At 41.8% G+C, this 21,167-nt stretch overlaps 1 protein-coding gene across 4 annotated transcripts in view; it reads right to left on the reverse strand.

Annotated features, from left to right (window-relative positions):
• The window catches only part of LOC115359111 (histone deacetylase 7-like), a 40,560-nt gene that overhangs the window by 11,078 nt on the left and 8,315 nt on the right, over positions 1-21,167 (reverse strand). For 2 of the 4 annotated variants that reach the window (XM_030051438.1, XM_030051437.1), the window contains exons 2-15: positions 11,717-11,901; positions 9,594-9,681; positions 8,966-9,083; positions 8,522-8,601; positions 7,373-7,489; positions 6,160-6,266; positions 4,796-4,894; positions 4,369-4,537; positions 3,348-3,595; positions 2,700-2,945; positions 1,572-1,779; positions 1,209-1,342; positions 892-1,012; positions 640-689 (exon numbers count right to left, since the gene is read on the reverse strand). In XM_030051438.1, coding sequence (XP_029907298.1) covers positions 640-689; positions 892-1,012; positions 1,209-1,342; positions 1,572-1,779; positions 2,700-2,945; positions 3,348-3,595; positions 4,369-4,537; positions 4,796-4,894; positions 6,160-6,266; positions 7,373-7,489; positions 8,522-8,601; positions 8,966-9,083; positions 9,594-9,681; positions 11,717-11,901 — 1,970 coding nt within the window. Of the gene's footprint in view, positions 1-639; positions 690-891; positions 1,013-1,208; positions 1,343-1,571; positions 1,780-2,699; positions 2,946-3,347; positions 3,596-4,368; positions 4,538-4,795; positions 4,895-6,159; positions 6,267-7,372; positions 7,490-8,521; positions 8,602-8,965; positions 9,084-9,593; positions 9,682-11,716; positions 11,902-14,402; positions 14,475-21,167 lie in introns of those variants that run through there. The other 2 variants (XM_030051439.1, XM_030051440.1) reach the window with 2 other exon arrangements.

Below are 21,167 nucleotides of genomic sequence, written 5' to 3' on the forward strand. Positions count from 1 at the left end.
ATGTCCTCTCATTATCCTCTCCACTTACTCCTTTTCTGGCTGTCCTCTGCAGTGTCACTATTTCCTTCTTCCTTCGTTTCATTTCCTCCATTCTGCTCTCCAACCTTTCTTTCTCTCCTTCTTCTTCTGTGTCTACTGTACGTTCCCCCTGTTCTCCCTGCACCCATTCCCTCTAGGTAAATTCCTTCTCAGTCAACCACATTTCCCGAGGCACCCCTTCATGCTGCCAACTCACTCTCTCCCCTTGTACTTTGAAATGCCTCTGTGTATGAAATGTGCTATATAAATACAGATGCCTTGCCGGCTGCCTTGCCTTGTTCCTCTTTTTTTTTTTTTTTTTTTTTTTTTTTTACTCCGATCTTTCACCCTTGAATAGCCTTTGATTTCTGATTGGCTTTCAAGCTAATCTCAGCCAAAAACAACAGCATCAGCAATTTATCGCCCTATTAGCTTAATTGTGTAATGACGCATAATCAGCCATGTAATGTTTGCTGTTCGGTAATGTGATTAGATAAGTGGAAAGATTCCCACATGACTTTTTCTTGTGTTTTATTGGGGTGTGTGATGTGTGCGTGGATGTGTGTGCACGTGTGTGTGTGTGTGTGTGTGTGTGTGTGTGTGTGTGCCTTTAACGCTCACCCCAAGTCCTCCACATGGCAGCATCACAAACATTTGTTGAGATAAGATTGCTGCGAGAAAAAATATAGTATCTTCATTATTATACGTTGTAATGATCATATATAGCATTTTTGTGTGTATACAGACTGTGTGTACAAGAGAGCAAGAGATGGTTGTGTTGGTGGTTGGTGGTCTTGTGCAGGTAGCTGTGTGTTCACGTGTGTGTGTGTGTTTATGTGTACGTGTGTGTGTGTGTGTGTGTGTGTGTCTCACCAGTCAGTTTCTGGTTGTCCAGTTTGAGGCGGTTGAGTGTGTTGGTGCCGTAAAAAAGTACATGTTTCTCTGAGTGGACTGACTGCAGCTCCTCAAGAGTGGCCTTCCTACTACGAATACGCTACACACACACACACACACACACACACACACACACACACACACACACAGAGACACACACACACACACAAACATGCATACAAAAAATATTGATTCGAGGGGTATGCACTGTCATTGTTCATGTGTCTGCATGATAATTTGAGTGTGCATGTGTGTGTGTGTGTGTGTGTGTGGGTGTGTAAGTGTGTGTGTCATACCTCACACTGGGTCTTGAGGCCTCGTTCTTGGAGTCTGGACCAGATGCTCTGGATCCTCCCAGCATGCTCAGGGTGACGGCTGTTGTCCCCACAGGTACACTGGTGCTTCTGCATCTGAGCATCGTGGACCAGACCTACACACACACACACACACACACACACACACACACACACACGCACAATACAGAATATCAGTCATTAATTCATGATGAAGTCTCATATGAGTTGTTACTAAAATGTATTGTTTTTTTAAACTACACCACACACCAATTAGTTTACAAAATAGTGTACTGATTCTACATTCTGCAATCTAAAGTGCTGCTTTTCACATTTACTACTCAAATGACTTCCTGTGTCTCTTACCGGTGGTAAAGCGTAGCTTGACGGGTGTCTCTGCAGCAGGGCTGGGCAGTGGCAGGGAACCCGTGGTGGGTAGAGGTGGAGGGGGCAGGGAGGTGGAGGCAGGAGAGGACCGGGCCCGGGACAGAGGGCGGTGGGCGCCGGGCACACCCAGGAAGTCCAGCTGGATGCCTGGTCTGTGGAGCGCCTGCCTTTGTGGTTCCCAGTGTGTCTGAGGGAGAGAACAGGGAGTGAAGAACCATGAAAGTAGTATTAGCAGTAATATATGGGTGGGACAAAATGGATTAAATTTGCAAACATTCTTATCTCCACTACCCCTGTATGGATCTTGTAACCGGTCATTATGTGGTCAATTTGATACTGCTTGTCTAAAACAAGCAACTGATCAACATTCCCAAACATGCTACTATGATAACTCCCACTGCAGACTTATCAGCTTGTGTAAATAGAGCTATGATGCCCCCTGATGGCAAGAACACACAGTTTAAACACACAGTTCACACACAGTTGCACTTCACTAGCAGGTATCACTGTCAACATGAGAGAGAGGCTCGGAGCAGGCTTTAGCATGGTGGTTATGTCCTGCCATTATCACAGTGATATGTGAAACTAATCAGTGATGCTAATATGAACATGCATTATGATATGTAATACATTTATTAGCATATATCAGTGAATACTAACTACCAACTCTTTGCATAAGTGTTAGGAAGTTACATTAGTAACATTACATGGCTGATTACATTAGAAGTTACATTAGTAACTAATGTGAAAATGAAATAAAATGAGATCATGTATTCTATATGGGGAACATGCATTCTAAGTATGAAGATGCATTGTTTGTTATTATTTTTTTGTTTGTTTCCCACAAGAATGTGTAAACACAAAGAAAGACAGATACAAAAAGCCGCCATGATGACGTTTCTCCCGGATGCCATGCACCAGGGTGGTGGGACACAACAAGTGATGCTGAAAATCTGCAAAGAACATGTAACATTTCACTGTCTTTCTTGAACTAAGTTAAACTCTAGACCTTCTTTAGACCTAACTGGATCACATCCTTGGAGAGCTGTGTGTGTGTGTGTGTGTGTGTGTGTGTGTGTGTGTGTGAGTGTGTTTTTATACTAGTACCTGACTGAGTGAGTGTGAATGTTCGACCAAGCTCTCCCGTGAGGAGGTAGTGGACTCTGTGTCATAAACTGAGTCTGTGCTGGCGCCGCTTTGTCTCCGGTGGTAACTCTCCTCAGACAATGAGCCCGGCTCTGAGCCACACATGGACCCCGGCCCAGACCCCGACCCTGAACCAATCTCCTCCAGGTCCATTTCCTCAGTTGGGATCTCAGTCAGTCGGGGCTTCTCGATGGACTTGTTCATCAGCTGACACAGGACAAACAGATGATTACAAATATCTACTTTTTACAACATTTTGGTGCATTTTTGCCTTTATTTCTCAGTTGACAGTAGAGATGGACAGGAATGACTTGGAGGGAGAGAGATGACATTTGATTAGATTTGATAAAGGTCAAGGGGTGTATTGTAGCCCAGGACATCATGGCTACACGGTATCATGTATGTGCTACTGAGTTGCCATGACATCTTTTGACATGTTTTCTGGTGTCTTTTTGTATTTATAGTGCTCTCTACTTTAGGTTTCTGTATACACTGGAAAACAAATTAAATGAACAGAGCCTGACAAATCAACACACTGCTGAGTATTAGCAGAGCATTGCAAACATATAGTGTCTGTTGTTTTGTGTACCCACCCCTGGCTTTTCTCACCTTGTCCATGTGTGTGCTCAGCTTGAGCCTCTCCAGGTTGTTATGGTATTGCTGGAGTAGGTGGTGCTGGGTAGTTGGGTACTGTCCAACACGGGAGGCCAGAGATGAGTGGCTGTAGGGCAGAGGCTCTGAATGGGTTTGTCTGAGGGGTTTGTGTGAGGATGGGATGACCGGGCTTTCCCCTCTGGCAGCGGAAGAGAGACGTGGTTGTTGCTGCTGCTGCAGGTGAACAGGACTCAAGCCGTGAACTGGAGGTAAGAGGAGAAAAAAAAAACTGGGTAAGACAGGAAAAAAATGAAAAGAGAAAAGGTGAGGAAGAAGAGGGATACAATGTGTGTGAAAGGGGTGAGAGAAAAATGAAATGGGCTTCATAAGGAATGAGAAAAGTATGAAGGAGAGATAAAAATAGGAGCAGAAGAGCGGAGAGTAAGATGGGAAGAGAAAGAGCGATGAGCAGAAGCAGAGAGGGGAGTGAGGCAGAGGATGAGGAATGGGCAAAAGGGATCAGTGGAAGCCAAGGGAGGACAGTAAAGATAATAGTGGTATTATAACAATCTAAATCATTCATTCATATCTGAGACAGAAATAGAAAGGGAAGAGAGGGGATAATGAATCACACAAGAAATAAATATATCATAGCTGCACTCCACTTTCAAATTGCTAAATTAGAAAATGAGACTTTTGTAGAAAATACTTTATTTCTAATGTAGTATACCAAGATGTTATCACATTCCACTCTCATGACTACTGTTGCATGCATTTACAGTATGTTCCTGTATTGTCATAGTCCAACATCTTGACAAGTGGCAGTAGAGGGCACTATTGTGATGTTTATAATCAGGCAAAAGGATTGCTATAGTGAAGTGCAGAGGAGTGCTTGCAATATGCCTGTTGTTTCCTGTGTTAAAATAACCATGTCTTGTTAATGTGCGGGATTCCACATATCTGTATGCATATATGCACATGTGCATGCATGGAGCTCTGCCTGATCCTTGTGTACACCACTAGATACACTTCTCACCACTGAGGAGTTGTGTGTGCACCAGTCCAGTGTGCGGTTCCACTATAAGGATGGGCTGCAAGTGCTGGGTCAGGGCTTGGCTGCTACCGTCCAGAGGCAGGTAGACCTGAGGCAGCGCAGATACTGGCAGAGTCCTGGGTACTCGCTGGCTAACTGGAGGTCTGTCAGTCTGAGGAGACAGGGGTGAGCAAGAGAAGAGGAGAAGAAAAAGAGAGAGGAGAGGAGATCATGTGATAGACACATCAGAAAGCAAGGAAGAGATGACAGCAGGTGAATGAAAATGATCATAAGAAAGACCTACACATGCTTGTTTATGTTGGAAAAGGGTACATGACAATTTATTTATACTTTGTGAGTAATTTGTTAGAACATATTACTGCAACGTCTTGGATTTTCAGTGGGTGCATGGTTAGGTATCATTGCCAACCTGTGCAGGAAGGCCAACAGTGATGCTGGGCATGGCAGTGGAGCTGGGAGGCAAGGTGAAGGCCAAACTGCGATCATGCTGCAGCAGCAGTCTTTGTGCCTGAGTTAGTGAGATATGCAGGAAATATGCGCAATATGCATAATGCTTTAATGAATTATTCTTTTTGAGCACAAAACATAAAAACATGTGATTTGTGATATAACAGAGACCATTTCAATCTTTTTATAATATTATACAATGAGTATGAATGTCATGTGGTTTTATCAACATTCACACAGGTTACACTTATGTATTGGAAGCAAACAAAACAAGCAAAAAACACATCTACCCACAGTCCTTTTGAAACAACTGAGGACAGTCATGTAATGGAAAATGGACTGATGTTTTACTGATCAAGTAACATGGCCTTTGGCACCCATCTGGCCTCCCTGAATCTCCCTCTTTAAAACACTGGGCAACACCACAGCACTGTGATGCATAAAACAACCAGTTAACCTTCAGCTGTCTCTCCTTCTCCGTGTCCTTTAAAGACCTAAATAAAATCAATAAAACAACACTGAAGTTGAAATAATCATGGTAATATAGGTTTTTATGTTTGATCATGTATTTATCAATAAGCACATTTAGTATAGGTAGGACTAATTTAGTCTTACTGAAGGTCACAGTCCTGCAGAGGGCTAGGTGCTACTCCTGAGGATTTGAGGAGCCTAATTGAAATTTTGATGCTGGTGTTGAGGCCTTGTGTACACATTAGCTGTTGATAATTAATTATAAATACTACAGAGTTAGGTAAATGCTTATAAGGTCATGAGAATAAGAATGAGGAGCTCCTATTCTTAGGTCTGAAGTATCTGTAGTCCAGTGGATAACAGTGCCACAACTATCTGTTTCTATCTCAGACTTCACTCACAATACCAATCTTTTACCAACATCTCTAACAATACAACCAAGACAAAAAACGATACACTTCAACAACCACAGGAAAAAAACCCAAAATGAACCTAAAATAAACCTTCTGCATTCTGTGAACTGAATTCACACTTGCTTTTGCAAAGCATGCAAGCAGAAGGTTTGGTTGTCATGGTTAGTGTTTTGTTTTAGATAAACTATCACCCTGTAAGGCCCTTTGTGACTCAGGGTTATAAATAAACTTGAATTCAAACTTCATAGTAAGCATTTTATGTATAAATTCATAATGGAAGAGATGAGACCAATGAGGGCTCTTGTTTTCTTGTTATCGTTGTGGAATACATCATATCTCTGTGTGTACTAGAACGAGCAAGACACTGAACCCCTACTTGCTCATATGTCACTCTGGATGACAGCAGCAATTTCTCAAATGCACATGCAACAGAACGACTCACCTCGTGGGCCAGTCCAGCAGTCAGTGAGGGGGGCCCGTTGTCTGACTGAATGTCGTTGGGTGAGCTGCACCCTGATGCCGGGGTGCTACTGCTGCTGGGAGAAGAGTCTGGGTGACAGGATAGAAAGACACCGAATCAGCTCATGACACACAAAACTCCCAGAGGAGACGTATTCATGCAACACAGGATGTGACATCCCACAAATAATACTGGTAAATTACTACTGTAGATGTGTTAAAATGACATAAAATCTTCACATATCTTTAACACATTTTGCATGGTAAAGCACAAATAAAAAAGACACATCCAGTAGTCGAGTTGTAAAAAAAATTTAGGGGGGATGGTCAATTTTTTTCACTTGATGAAAAGTAAGGGTGGCAGTTTTACAGGGGGAGTGATTTTGACCGTTTTTATTTCAGGGGGGATGCCATCCACCCTCGTCCCCCCTCAACTCGAGTACTGGACACATCCAAGCAACATAAACATAAAACAGGTGAGACAGCAGTGTAAAAAGGACAGCAGCGAAATGCAGGGGCGTCACCAAAGGTCTATGTTCAGGGGGGCTAAGCCTCTATTCGGGGGGGTCGAAGGGCATGACCCTGCAGGAAAAATGCACCGAAAGAAGATGGTTTCCCATCATTTTTGAGAGTAGCGATAGGCCTAAAATCAACAAATTATTCGGCTATACTGTCACAAACTTTAAATTGTTTAAAGTTTTGGATCCTTTTCCCTCTCCACCCATCTGGTCCCTGGCTTCCTATCTGCATTTCTATGATTCAAAGAGGAATTACCATAAAATACTATGTTGTGCACCTTTGCAACTAAAAATTTCCAGGAATAATACATGTTACTATTATGTCATATCACATCACTCAGCTTGATCAAACCTGCTCTTTCAACCCTCTAACCACACTCCCTTTGCTGCTTCCTTTTTATTATTATTATTATTATTATTATTATTATTATAAAATTAGACTAAGCTCTTAATTTTTAGAACTTAAAGGAAAATTACGGGTGAAGGGTGGACATGTGTGTTAAAATTTTGGAATCTCAATAGTGCATTTTGTTTCAAGTCACAAAGAAAAGAAAAGAAAACAAACAAACATAAAAATCATTAAATGGTTCTAAAGTAAAATTTTGAGGAGGCTTAAGCCCCCTAAAATAGGTCTGGCGACGCCACTGGCTCACTGTCCTGCTAATATGGGTACTCTACCCAGAGTTTCTTTTGTCCTGTGCTTGATGGTAGCAGGGGCACTGGTCTTGCGCTGCAGAGGACTTTGCCTAGTACTGATGTGCTTCTTTAACTTCCACTTCAGAGTGGGCTCAGAGACTACACACACAACCAAAATACACATGAGTGAATGCATGAACATGCACAGCTGTGCTTGTACACACACATAGATGCAACAATGCAAGCAGGCAAACACACACACAGACGCAATAATATTCCTGCCTGTCTGGAGATGCTTCCATAGTTCAAAAGCATGCAGAACATGATAATAACATGATAAAAACTTTGATTTAAGAAAATCTGGCTGACGTCACATACATCACATCTATCAGCAAGACTTAGTTATGAATGAGCTACAATGATAAACTCAGTTTATTTTGCATAACAAAACCCTGTTAAAACAATCTGTGGCACAGCCAAACCCAACAAATTCGCAGCCCTACTCAACAGCATGAAAAAGTGCCATGTTTACTTTGGTCAGGTTACAATGACACCAAACAAAACAACCAATCAGCAGCTGGCTCAGAGCAGATAAAAGACAGTGTGCTGTTGTCACCAAGCCAAAAAAAAAAAAAAAAATGCACCAAAGGGTGTGTGTGTGTGTGTGTGTGTGTGTTGGTACTTAGGGCTGCTAGGGAAACATTTTTACAGTCAACATTTCTGAATGGGTAGTGTACGTGGTGAAATGTACAGTAGACAGAAACCACCCCTACTCTATCTACTGTGGACTCTCACGCAGTTCATTTTACACATACCTTAGTTAATGTTATGTAACTGCTCTGGCCTTTGTATCTCACTCTCACTGTTTTTATGACTCTTGGGTCTCTTTCTTGCCCTGCAGCCCTGGTACTTGATGACTTTCCTCTGTCATGCCTGAAAGAACACTCCACAGTACATTCATTCTGTCTCTCTTTCTAGTCCAGGGTAAGTAACTTAATGAAGGTTTGCTTATATATAGGAGAGAATCATGCTAAACAGGACAACCCAGTGAGTTATGCAGTCGGATGAGTCTATGTAACTAAAATTACACTGAGTATCCCACAGTACAACTGAAATGGAAAATCACCAGAAACCTGCACATATATGCCTCTACCTCACAAGGGGAACTCCATCACAGTAAAAGTATCTTACCTGTCCTACGGAGGGCGAGGTCCTTGCGCTGGTCACAGGGTGTTGGCTGAGACTTTGGGGGCATATCGGGATCCGGTTCCCTTGGCAATGAATATAACATGATTAATAGAGGACAGAGGGAGACTAGCTCTGTTAATGTATTCCATAAACCTATTCTTTGACATTAAATATTAAAAGCAGTAAATGGATACACAATGGTCACTTTTTGGCTCAAAGGGAATGGAGACAGTTTCACTTGCTTGATCCATTCTTTGTGATGGTCAACATTGACTCAATAAAATAGCAAAATGGGACCTGGTATTATTCAAGTTTTTGCCTTGTGGAGCTCTGCAGTATTGCCACAATAAAACATCAGGAGAGTCATACACCTTTTGCAGAAATCTGACTGTGTTACAGTCCATGTTCCACTTTTTCTGTTGTGCTCTGAATGTCTCACTCTCTCACCTGGGGCCTCTGTGAGTTACACTGCTGTGGCCGGTAGTGCTCCTTTCAAGGGCAGCCTGCCTCTTCTCAATCAACCGTTGCCGCAGTTTCTGCCTTACGATGGGACTGGCTACAGCACCTGTCAGTAAATCAAGTCCAATCAAGTGACATGGATCTTGCACATTTCAGTCAATAGTGGATTGATGATGTCAAAATAATTCACATTGCTTGTGATGCCTTTTTTAAATTATTTATTTATTTTTTTACAAGCGAAATTTCATTACTACAACTTCCTCCTCAAAAGAGAAGCAGGTATTTTAGGTATTAGGAAGATGACAAGACAAACGTCTGACGCACAATCCAAAATATTTATCACTTGCTTCTACGGTATGTGGTCTTCATTTCCTATACATGGTGAAAACAAAAACAGCATTTTCTGAAACAAGCCTCTTTGTTTGATGAAGGTCTGATATGAATAAAGATTTGCTTGGAATCTGAGTGTACACCACAGTACAGCTGGAAATCCCCTCAATTGTCATTCAAACATACGGTGCACTATGTCTTACATGAACATATCATAAAATTTGGTCTTTCAGGGAACCTACAAAACCCCCACGTTACATAATGGCAGAATGCACAAAATACTCACTTTGTTCATTCCTACTCTTGTGCATCAGCTGTCGCAGCTCTTCTCTGTTCTCCTGCTCCATCTCTATTTGCCTTTTGTCAATGTTATACTGAAAAGGGGAAAAGAAGAGATACAGACATTGAATACTCCAGTCTACATGGGTTGTGCATATGTGAGGCACACAAACAAAAAGGAAGCAAAGCTTATCACCACAGACTCTAACAAAGAAACAAACATCCTTATATAATTGAATATGGTCACAAGCTTTGCATGAGACCATGCATTGGCAACTTTGATTTAATAGGGGTTCATCTTCAGGCTAAAAGATGCCACCACCTCGTAGATCTATGGTGAGCACCAGTCAAAATAAAATAAAGGTGGTCTGTTTTAGATGACCTGATTTACCTGACCTGACTGCTGAACATTTTAATGGATGCTGCTTAAGCTTTGGTAAGCTAAAGCGTCTGACCGGTGCAAGAGAATTTTCTGATTCACTAATTGTTAGAGAGCATGCAAACCCTCACAATGAAAGAAAAGGAGCCTTTACTGTTCATGAACCCGTGCATACAGCACATTAAAGCCAAGCTGACCAGTTAATACACAGATAGATATATTCTATAAAATTATCGTGAAAATATTAATGATTTGTCGGTTTGATCATAGAACTTAGTTTTTGCAATCAGTTCACAAAACACTTTGCAGTATGCATCACTGCAGGAAATCTAGTGAAGACAAAACCTTTGACAGGGTTGCTTTCATTGCATAATGGGGATCATACTGTTAAACAGGTTTCTATTTGGGTCACACTGATTTTCACTATGGTGGCTGTTAATTATGCTACATGCAAACACTGAACATTGTCACAAGCAGATTAGGGAATTCTCAATCAGAAATTTTTCTTTTCTTCCTGTTCAAGAGGCTGTCATTATTGAGAGATCCTGACTTAGTGCTCAATCAGTGCTGAACTTTTCCATCATATCACAGATGGCATAAAATGGAGGACCCAGCGATCCCATTCAATTCTAAGAATTGTTAGGACATGTATACACCTCAACCCCCCTTTCACAGCACAGAAAAAAAATTGTCTGATGTGAATGGTGTCTACACAGGGCACTGCAGCCTACAACTGGCTGATGCAAATTTGCTGGCACAGGTTCCACAGTGTAGGTAGTAGTCATATTTTTAAGCTGTGCCCAAGTTATGCATGTCTAGCTCAACATGTTTGAGGAGGCTGAAGTCTGCTATAACAGGTGATTCTTACCAATATCGGTCATTGACAACTGCTTATAGGATGTCTACATACAGCCGATTAGATCTTAATAGTATCTGAAAGCAGCAGGACAGGCTTGAGCGCTCTATTTGCAACCTTTTGAAGGATGCAATGCACATTTTCCAGGCACCTAGAGCCATTAGACTATATGTATACAAACATCTATACGTTTGTGACAAATGGCTCGATTGACCATTCTACAAAGCTTTCAAGTGACAGTACAAATAATGAGGAGTATATGATGGTGACATGCTGGCGGCACTCTGGGCCCAGATGTTCACATAACTCCTTGTTTAAGTGCAACAACAGGTCTCCCAAAAGTAACACCTGAAGGAAGGTAATTTATTATTACATTAGCAACCCCTGAGTCTGTATTGACATTTATGAGGGGTGCCAGAGGCTGTGACAACTACATGATGTGGTAGAATTTTTTGTTTGTTTGTTTTAGAAAAAAAAATCTAATGTTTGGAAAATTGTGGATAATCAAACTAAACACTAAATGATTATTATGGGGAGCTGTCAACTTATGCAATCATGTAAATGGCTTAATCACACTATTGTCTAAATTGAAAAACTGGCAATAGCTGCATTATTGCATTCATGTAAAGCAGTAGCCATCTGGAAATTGTGCAATTCTTGGGCACACAAGAATAAGATGCTGCTGTTAGTGCTATTGTTGTGCACACTGAGCACAAACAGGAACTGACAATAGGGGGTTTGTTTACTCTGAACAGCTTAACACCCCTGCCTCTTCCTGCTGCACATCCACACCATTGCTGAATATGCATGGTTTTACTGAAGCTACCCCCTCCTGCACTGGTTTTTTATTTATTATGCGTGCTTCATACTGAAACACTATTAAGTTTGTCCTCACCGGTAAGTGCTGCTGGGAAAACTGGGAGCAAGTTTGAGAAGAGAAGGGCCCCACAAAGAGAGGAGGATGGGGTGGCAGCATGGCCGAGTCGAGGACTGGACGCTCCAACCTCTGGCTGACCCTCAGGTCCATGGGCTGATTTCGACTGATCAGTGACAAAACCTGATCGGAGACTATCACATCCACTACAGACAGACAGAGAGAACAGAGACAAATCATTTTGTTGGATGGTAATTTTTTCTGGAATGCAGCTTGTTTCATGTAGTGTGTAGAGTGTTTAGGTTGTGGATTTGGCACACCGCTGAACTTGTCAGGGATGGATTATTTCTGATATGAGATGAGAAATCACCCTAAATAGGAAACCCCGTGATCTTCAGTCTAACTAGCATAAATTCCACAGGACTTGGAGAATACCGTACATTGTGAAATAGTATACATGACTTAGGACAGCATGTCCAGTTCATACCGCAGTGGATTACCCAAGGAAGTATGTTTTAAACAGATACTCGCTGAATAAGTCCTTGAACAATTGAAACGTCACTCACTATTTGTGGTAATGCCAACATGATAAAGAGTGCATTAAGTTTGTTTGGCATAAGTTTATGCCCACATGTATACCTGTACTTGAACTCTGTGTTTTCACCAGTCATATTTCATTTCATTCAAGTCTTCCTGCCTCAAGTGTGCTGGGCACCGTCCAAAACTGCATTCAAAAAAGCAACGGGGGGAAGGGGCAGCCACGAAAGAATGAAAGAATGAAAGAATGAAGGAATCAAAGGGGAGGGAGGTGGATTTGAACACTGTGAGGTCCAGGCATTTGGGTCAGATACAGGAATCTGACATCTGTTTGTGAAAGAATAATAATAATAATAATAATAATAATGATGATGATGATGATAATGATGATGATGATGATGATGATGATGATAACTCTAAATTTAGCACCAAACAGTGAGACAGTTGAACCAAACTTCAGAGTCATAACCAAAGACAGATGTCTTTTTATAGGTGCAGTGGAATGAGAAAAGGTTTTGATCTATTTTGAACCACTGTAGGTGTGCTGGTGGAACTTTAGCTTTCAAATTCAAGTGTGTCACACATGGCACACTAATATCCTTCCTTGTCGCTGATACCACACATGCCCACGGATAGAGAAACATAACCTGAAGTTATTTAGGTGACAGCTGATGACTTATATCAACAAGACAAAAACACAAGCAAGCTCACAGATAACTTGATACCATCTCACGTGTCGACGTGACAGACACCTGAAACCAATAAACATGGGTTCAAATAGTCTTGTGAGGAAAAGAATAGACAGATACTGTATGGAAGGAGACACCCTGCTCCCTCTGGGGAAGAGGGATGGAGGGGAGGTTATGGAAATTTACTGAACCGGTATGGCTGAATGATTGCCACCAAAAATATTACTCAACATTACTCACATGATTCCGGCAAGCGGCCATGTCTTTACTGGTATACCCTGTTTAACTACATTACCGACTGTGTGGACAGCATTGTATAACACTGCAATCCCTTCTGCAGTGACAACAAAGTTATTCTCACATTATGTCACTAAGACAAACACACATTTGAGCTGCCATTGTTCTCATTGGACTTATCTTGGAAATAATGAGTAAGAGATTACATAATCAAACCAGACAAGTCAAGTAGATACCTGATATTTATCTAGACAACTTATTATTTAATGGCTACCGGTCCCAAGTCAAATTAACAGCAACTGCAATTATGGTTTGAATCAAGCCCACAACTATTTCACAAGACATTCACACCTAAACACTTCCAAAAGTTTCAGAAACATGCAAGTACTGCAATAAAACAGCCTGAGGCAAATCTCCGCTTTAAATGTAGGCTGCACGGATCGAGTCTGACTGAACTCCATGCCAGAGCCATAAGTCGTACAGAGCCAGATGGCATTATTTGGCTCGCATCCTCAGCAGCAAGACTGACTCAGAAAGAGAGAGAGATATGTGAGAAGGTGTTTTTTGGTTCACAAAATTCCTATGAAGAAGGAAAACACTCCCACCCTCTAGTTACTGTAGGTCAAGCCAGACTAAGAGCAGCGAAAACATGACACAACAGGCAGGAACTTAATGAAAGAACTATTTTTATTAGGGATATTATCATATTGTGTAAGCTGGCTGTTGTGATTTGTTTTTTCAGGTCCGTCACCCTGCCTGATAACCTAATAAGCATTACATAACAGCACGCTTTGTTCATGGAGAGTACCTGTGTGTGTGTGTGTGTGTGTGTATGTGATTGAGACTGAGTGATTAAAAGAGTGACACAGACACATACTGTATTCTTTCAAAACTATCACTAAACTGAAAATGCTGATCACCAACCATGATTGTTAGTCCTGATGAAATAAGGAAAATAAATAATATAGGGTGCATTTTCCATCCTATACAGTATCTGTATCCTGATTATTTAATTTGGCACTCTGAAATGAAGTACTTCAGAATTCAAAATGCATACAGTATACTCTACAACCATTAAAATTTTGACACACAACTGTTTTTTAACAGTTTTAACATAAAATTAGGCAAAGACAAAGAGAGACAGACACAAGGGATGAGAGCCAACAGTCACCAATTTATAGCCCTCATTCTTTCTTTCTAAACATTTGTCTTTCTCTCATCTCCTGCTGTCACAGCAGTCCTACCTTGCCAGGTAAGACTCCTGCAGGCTGTAACTCAAGGAAGCAAGTACATGTCGAGCAACACTCAACCTCCCAGACACCAAGACTCAGAGGTATTTCAGTCGTCTGTGCCTCCAGCTTGTTCGTGTTTGTGTGTCAGTAAGGGACAGTGTCAAAGCTGTTGGTGCTTGACCGTGTGTATTTGTATAAGCTTCACATTCGACAGCAACAGGAAGTACCAGTTGCAGCAGAACGGTGTGTATTACCAGAAGAATGTCTGTGTGTTTTCAAAGGAAATCAGACAATCATCAGAGGAGTAGGATGGTGGTTGGGGAGGGTGGTGGTGGTGGTGTGGCCCAATTCATGTACACTCTCTCTCTCTCTCACACCCTCACACACGCACACACACACATACACACACACACAAGCACAGACGATTACCAAACAAGTCAGCTCCCCTGAGAGAAAGGAAATGATCAGGAAGTCAGTCTTATTTCTCCTCTAAACAGAAAAGAACCACCTGCGATGTATTTTTACCCTGACAAACATAGCGTAGAACACGTTGTATCTGAAGTCTGTGCAGCCGCACTTCAGATCAAATATGTTTTGCCTATCAGCACTCCTCCAGCCCAGTTGTTTTTTTCTTAAAGGATCACGGACTAAGAGGATAACTAAATCACACACACACACACAAAGCCAGCTCACTCACTGCATTATGCATTCAGAGAGCCAGCAAGACAGTTAGGGTTTCTTGCACCCTGACCTCACAGGGATCCTCAGGCTGCTCTGATTGCTTCCTATCATCTTACCCCGAGGTTACTAACACAGGTCATATACACACTTGTTTTAACATGGCACAACGAATAATCACTGCAACGACAGCACAGGTGTTACCCAGACTTTGTTTTTGGTGTTCTGTAAGCCTTTCTTTTTGCCGTAGATGTTCCTAAATGTATTTGTGTAGACTGAATTTGAATGTACTTGATAAGATAAAATCTAGCACATTTCAAAAATAGAGAGAAATGCATCTTGATAAGATCTGTACATGTGCGCTTTTCTCTGTCTCTCATTCGAGCGCTGTGGTGCTAAAAATAGTCAGGAGACAAACTTCTGGTTTCTGTAATAGCATACTCATTTCACAACCATCATCCTCTTTTTGTGGGGCTGCTGTGCACACCAAAGCACTGCTAGCCCAATCCGCTGACACACACACACACACACATACACACACAGAAACAGTGACTTCCTGTTTCTAAAGTTAGTCTGCACCATAACATCCTCTTGGTTCATTTAGGCAAGCAGAAGCAGCTATTTTGGTTGAATGGCTTCACTGGCTCATTTTTGTAGCCTGAGAGTTGCAGATGTCTTTAGCCGTATTTATATCCACTTCGTATTTTGTTTATTGTTGGGCTGCAGTGAACTCTCCAGCAGCTGGAGTAAGTCTGGAAGTCACACATTAGGTTAAGTGCTGGTTACTATTTGTATACAAAAACACTGCTGGCAGGCTGGAAGTTCATGTGTGGCTAGATGTGTGACAAAGCAGACGGGGGGAGAGAGATGGACAGGGTACAATGCCATACAATACCACGGCTAAAACAGAAATCCTATTCAGCACACACTATTTTATTTAAAAACTTTGTATAACAAACAAGTAAAAAGAAGCTCTGCCTTACAAGCATTTAAACATATAGGTCGCACTGAGTTACAGGTGCAACACTGCGCTGTAGCTTTCAAGTAGAAAACAAAGCACTCCAACAAAATTTGAATTTCAAATTAGAGGAACTGTATGAAATGTTCTGACGATAATGTGCTCTCACTTTGATTTGCAGTCCTCCGTAAGTATGAGTCCAACTTTTAAGCATTTCAACATTACAGGCTGTGAGGCTACATTAGAATAAAAAACACACAGTGTCACACACAGTTTACACAGTGAGGGATCAAGTTGAATTGATACAGATACTAAAAGCATATTTTGAAAATGTGGATTTTTTTTTTCTGAATTGGCTCAGGACCAAAATGTCAATTCCTCTGATATCAGGGTTTCTACACATTTTCTATTTCAAAGTTCCATACCTTTTCCATACTTTTCCAGATTTATATTTCCAGACTTTTCACTATATATATATTTTTTTCAATTAAATGTTTACCAGGCCTGTAAATTTTCCAGGCGCCTAAAACTTCAACTATTACATTTTGTTATTACGTTGTAAAATCGTCATCGAATCATCGAAAATTGCTTCAGCCCGAGGCAGTCGAAAGGAAGCATCTGACATGTTATCTCACCCACTCGCCCAACGTAAAACACGGCTTCTTCAAAACGAACAATGCATTAAGACTTACTTGTTGCGATTTCATAAATGACATATTTTAGAAAAGTTTACATTGAACTAACAGCCTGGAAATGAATTCCTCTTCAAATTTCCATACTTCTTCCAGGCCTGGAAATGATCAAATCAAATTCTGTCTTTTTACAAAATTTTCCAGGCAGCATAAGAAACCCTGTGACATGCCCAGTTCCAAGTCATGAGGCCTCACACTTCTGCTTACTGTCTATGGTCAATAAGAAGCTGCTTGGTCTGAGTGTAAAAGCGCTGTTGCGTGAAAATAAACTCACAACAGACTCAGCTCACTTACTGACACATTGACAACTTCAGTTTCAGTGGCACCACCATGCCAACCACCTCCACCGGCTCCCCTGCCCTTTATCTGTCCCCCCTTCTCTCCCTCTGCCCCTCTCCCCATCCAGGCCTCCTCGGTCCTTACGTCTAGAGGAATCCACAGCTGTCGGGGACATTCTGTCCCTCTGCTTCCGAGCAGCTGGAGTATCAATCTCCTTGTGTGTGCATCCATATGTGTATGTATATATGCGTGTGTGTGTGCGTACACGTGCGTGTGTCCATCCTATGTGAGCCAGGATATTAATAGTTTGCAGTTGTTTCTTTTGAGTGTACACAGCAGGTCTTTGTTTTTGCATAAGTAGAATCTGCATGTGTGACGGTTGACCATGCATGTGCAAGTGTATCTATGCACGGCGCGTTGGTGCCAGTGTATTAATAGTGCCCATTTGTCTCTTTACGGGAACACAGCGGTTCTTTGTGCAAGTTTCAGTATGTGGAGGCAGGCCAGTTTATTTTTAGTGTCACCTGTTGGTAAACACTTGTGTTATTGTGCATATTCGGGCAAGTGCACATATGTTTGAGAACACTGAGTTTGTGTTTGCACTGTATGTGTGCCTGTGTTTCCTGGCGTATTAATAGCATCCAGCCACTTGTGTTTTGATGAACGTGTGGCGTGTCTATGTGCTTGTAAGAGTATTAATAGCATTGCCAATTGCCCACACTTGTGGCTTTGAGTGTGAGAGTGAGCTCGCTGTCACTATCTCCAGCACAAAAGTACCAACAGAAAAGAAACAGAAACAGACATGTTATACGATTCGGCTCATTGGTCTCTCTCTCTTTTTCTGTCTGTCTGTCTTTTCTTTCTTTCTTTCTTTCTTTCTTTCTTTCTTTCTTTCTTTCTTTCTTTCTTTCTTCTTTACACCTTATTGCCTGAATTTATTTACAATTATCTGCAAAAATAATTTGTTTGTGTTTTTGCCTTCAAGCAGATGCTAAATTATTCGTGGTAGAGTGCTTCCAATACAATTCTTGGTGTGTGTGAAATATGCATCAACAGCATCAGTGGGATACACACACCACCTCGGCTGCATTAAGACTGGAAGTGGTTTGAGGTGAATTTGCGACAATAGTCTACAAGGGGTTAAATCCTATTATTAAGGATATTGTACTGTTCTTGCCACTGCATAAGAGTGTGACTTTTCTGGCCTTTCCACCAAAAGGTCAGGGGCCAGAGACGTCTTAGATCTCTCTTGACTTTGCCTCCCTGGGGCGGCACAGGAAAAAGGTGAGGGGTTGCCAGCTCACTGTAGGGACGTGTGAGAACGAGTCACAAGCTAGCGTGCTCTTCAGCGTGATAACTGAGCTTGATTTCTCACGGCCAAAACAGACCGACAATTGTTGGAATGGGTTTTTTTTTCTCCTGTGGGTTTACAAAGGTCATTTTTTTTAAATGGATGAAAAAAGTAGTGGAAAATAGTAGCTTTGAAAACAGAGCTAAATTTGGCCTGGTGTGCTGTCATGAGCTCGGCATAAGACTGCGATGTCGTCTCGCCCAAAGACAGATGCAGTTTGTCACTTCTGGAGGAATGAAGGCTGAAGCCACGATGACCTGGCAGGGGCTCATCACAAACTGTTATTGACTATTAGAACCTAACACTGGCAAATTTACCCTCAGGTTGATTAATGTATATCGTTTGTGTTAAAGTAATTCATGCAGATACATAAATTAATAGGTATGAAAGAGAGATAAAATGCAATACGTAAAACAAAAGGCCAGTACAATGTTGTGCGCATATGCATGTACACACCCAAATTAGCACTTAAATGCTTCACTCAATTATGCAAACTTCGAGAGATGAGCCACCATTTGACCTAACAGGAACATCATTTTTTACTTCCTTAATGTAGTTCAAAAGAAACTTAGCCTACTTCCTTTATGTACTTCAAAAGAAACAATGACGGATCCTCTAAGCAAACCAGCCCTATGGCCTGTGCACCTCATCTCCACCCACACACATCCACTTCTATTTTGTGACCCTGACATTACCAGATGTTGCTTCACATATTATGGACATCAGTACACACACACACACGATACATGATATCTTACTCAATCACGACATGAAATACAGAAAGATGCAAGGTTGAAAATGGGTTGACTGAGAGAACAAGTTATACTCACTTCCATAAGTCGCCCCTGTGTCTACAATCCTGTGCTGGGTATCACAGTCTGTTATTGCACACAGGGTTAGAAGGCTAAGTACACAGAAGGGCGTCTTTGTTTCAAATACACCCTGAAGTCAGTAAGAATAAGGTTACTGTCTTCTGATATTAGCGGGCTTTTAGTGTTGGTTTTGATAAAGTTACAGTCTGTCTTAGAATTTTCTTTATCTCCCCGTATACTCTCTCTCTCTCTCTCTCTCTTGCACTCTCTCTCTCTCTCTCTCTGTCTCTCTCACACAGAGACACACTCCCATGATACACTAGCTGAGTGATGGTCCCGTTGCTGTGTTTTGAGGAGAGTGTATCAGTAGTCAGCTGAGTTGATCTCAAATCAGGAACAGGAAATGTGATCTCGGGCTCTGGCCTGTCCAGAACACTGTCCCTATTGTCAGCACACTGCTGTGGCTCACACTGGGAAAACACTGGGGACTTTTAAAGGTTATCTAGCCTGGGAAGAGGTTGATATTCACTTTCACAACTAGCTTGTAGCGTGAAAGTATATCCCAAAATGGATACTTGATGATGGCCTGATAAGTAATTATACGACTTTGTTTTTGTTGCTCATTACTTCAAGTGTATACTTGTCAGTCTGTTTAGGGGTCACTGCTGATTGGACTGGCCACTCTATTAGTGCTACTCAACAAGATATAAAACAGGCAAAAACAAAATAAAAAAGACATCAGTCTAGTGCAGGTAGGTGCTTAAGATTTTGCTTTTTTTCTTTGAGCTAACAAACCAAACAACCCTGTTCAAACTCCTATTAACTACACAGCATCAAACCTATCTGATGCCTCACGCGAATTAGATCATTTGCAAGTCGTAGTCAAACCATTTATTTATTCCTTTAGCGAGGAAATACAGCTGTGCTTGGAAACGACCGGCTACTGATAGCAGCTGTAGGAGGAACCAGGCGACTGTGGTCAACATCAACCAAAGATTGCAGACTGTAAGCCCTTGTCACTCATAATGGTCTTCCACTGACCACAACCAGTGGAGAGTGTGCTAGTTATTGGATTACTCTGCATCCATTTTGGATTGCTTTTTATGTTTTCAGAGCTCTGTGTTGGACAGCTGTGAGTTTCATACTAGATGGATATGACTCCACACCATGTACCTCCAGTGTAAGTGGGTAATACTGTGGCATAGTGACTAATGCAGTGATACAGACAGTGGAGGAGGTACAGTTTCACCCGGTCATGAGGCCTGTTCAGTGTTTATAACTGTGACAAAGCTGATCAGATAGGCTGTCACAACATGTGGAGTCAGCCTGTGATGAGGCCTTTTGTGATCAACAGTTCGGGAAAGGTGATACCGCTCACGCAGGCTTGCAGAGCGGGTTATTATTGTCTTTATTCACTGATGCACTTTTGTAAACATATACAATGCATGTAGGCCTATGTGCAGCATCTCTGTGCTACGTACACAAACACGTGCACACGCAGGAGCACATTAACAAAGTCAAAGCAGTAAATGAAGTGAGCTGGTTATCCGAGATGACGAAAGGAAAGAGCAGGGAATGAAGGAGTGAGGGAGAGATCTAAAAGGCAACACAAAGGGGGGAGAGACTAGAAGTGGTGTCGATTCCTTTGGCATGGCCCACATGAAACTAATGTAACTGTATCCTCAAAACAGCACTAAGGCTATGACCTCATCCCGTCTAGAGAGGGAACCTGGACACATGAGAACATTATTCCACGTATGGCTGCCGTGTGTGTGTGCGTGTGTGTGTGTGTGTGTGTGTGTGTGTGTGTGTGTGTTTAAGTGTATGTGTGTGCATGTGTTTGTTGAGTGTACGTGTTTTCATTTTCCAGAGGATGGAGCATGGGTGGGATGTAACAACTTTACGACTCCTGTACTAATAGAGTACACACACAGCTGCCCACCCAATCGCACATCAAACAACCAAAACATTTGTTGCCCAGTGAATGACTCAAACTTTTCAGTGACG

The sequence above is a fragment of the Myripristis murdjan genome, chromosome 5, assembly GCF_902150065.1.
Source record: "Myripristis murdjan chromosome 5, fMyrMur1.1, whole genome shotgun sequence".
Lineage (NCBI taxonomy): Eukaryota > Metazoa > Chordata > Actinopteri > Holocentriformes > Holocentridae > Myripristis > Myripristis murdjan.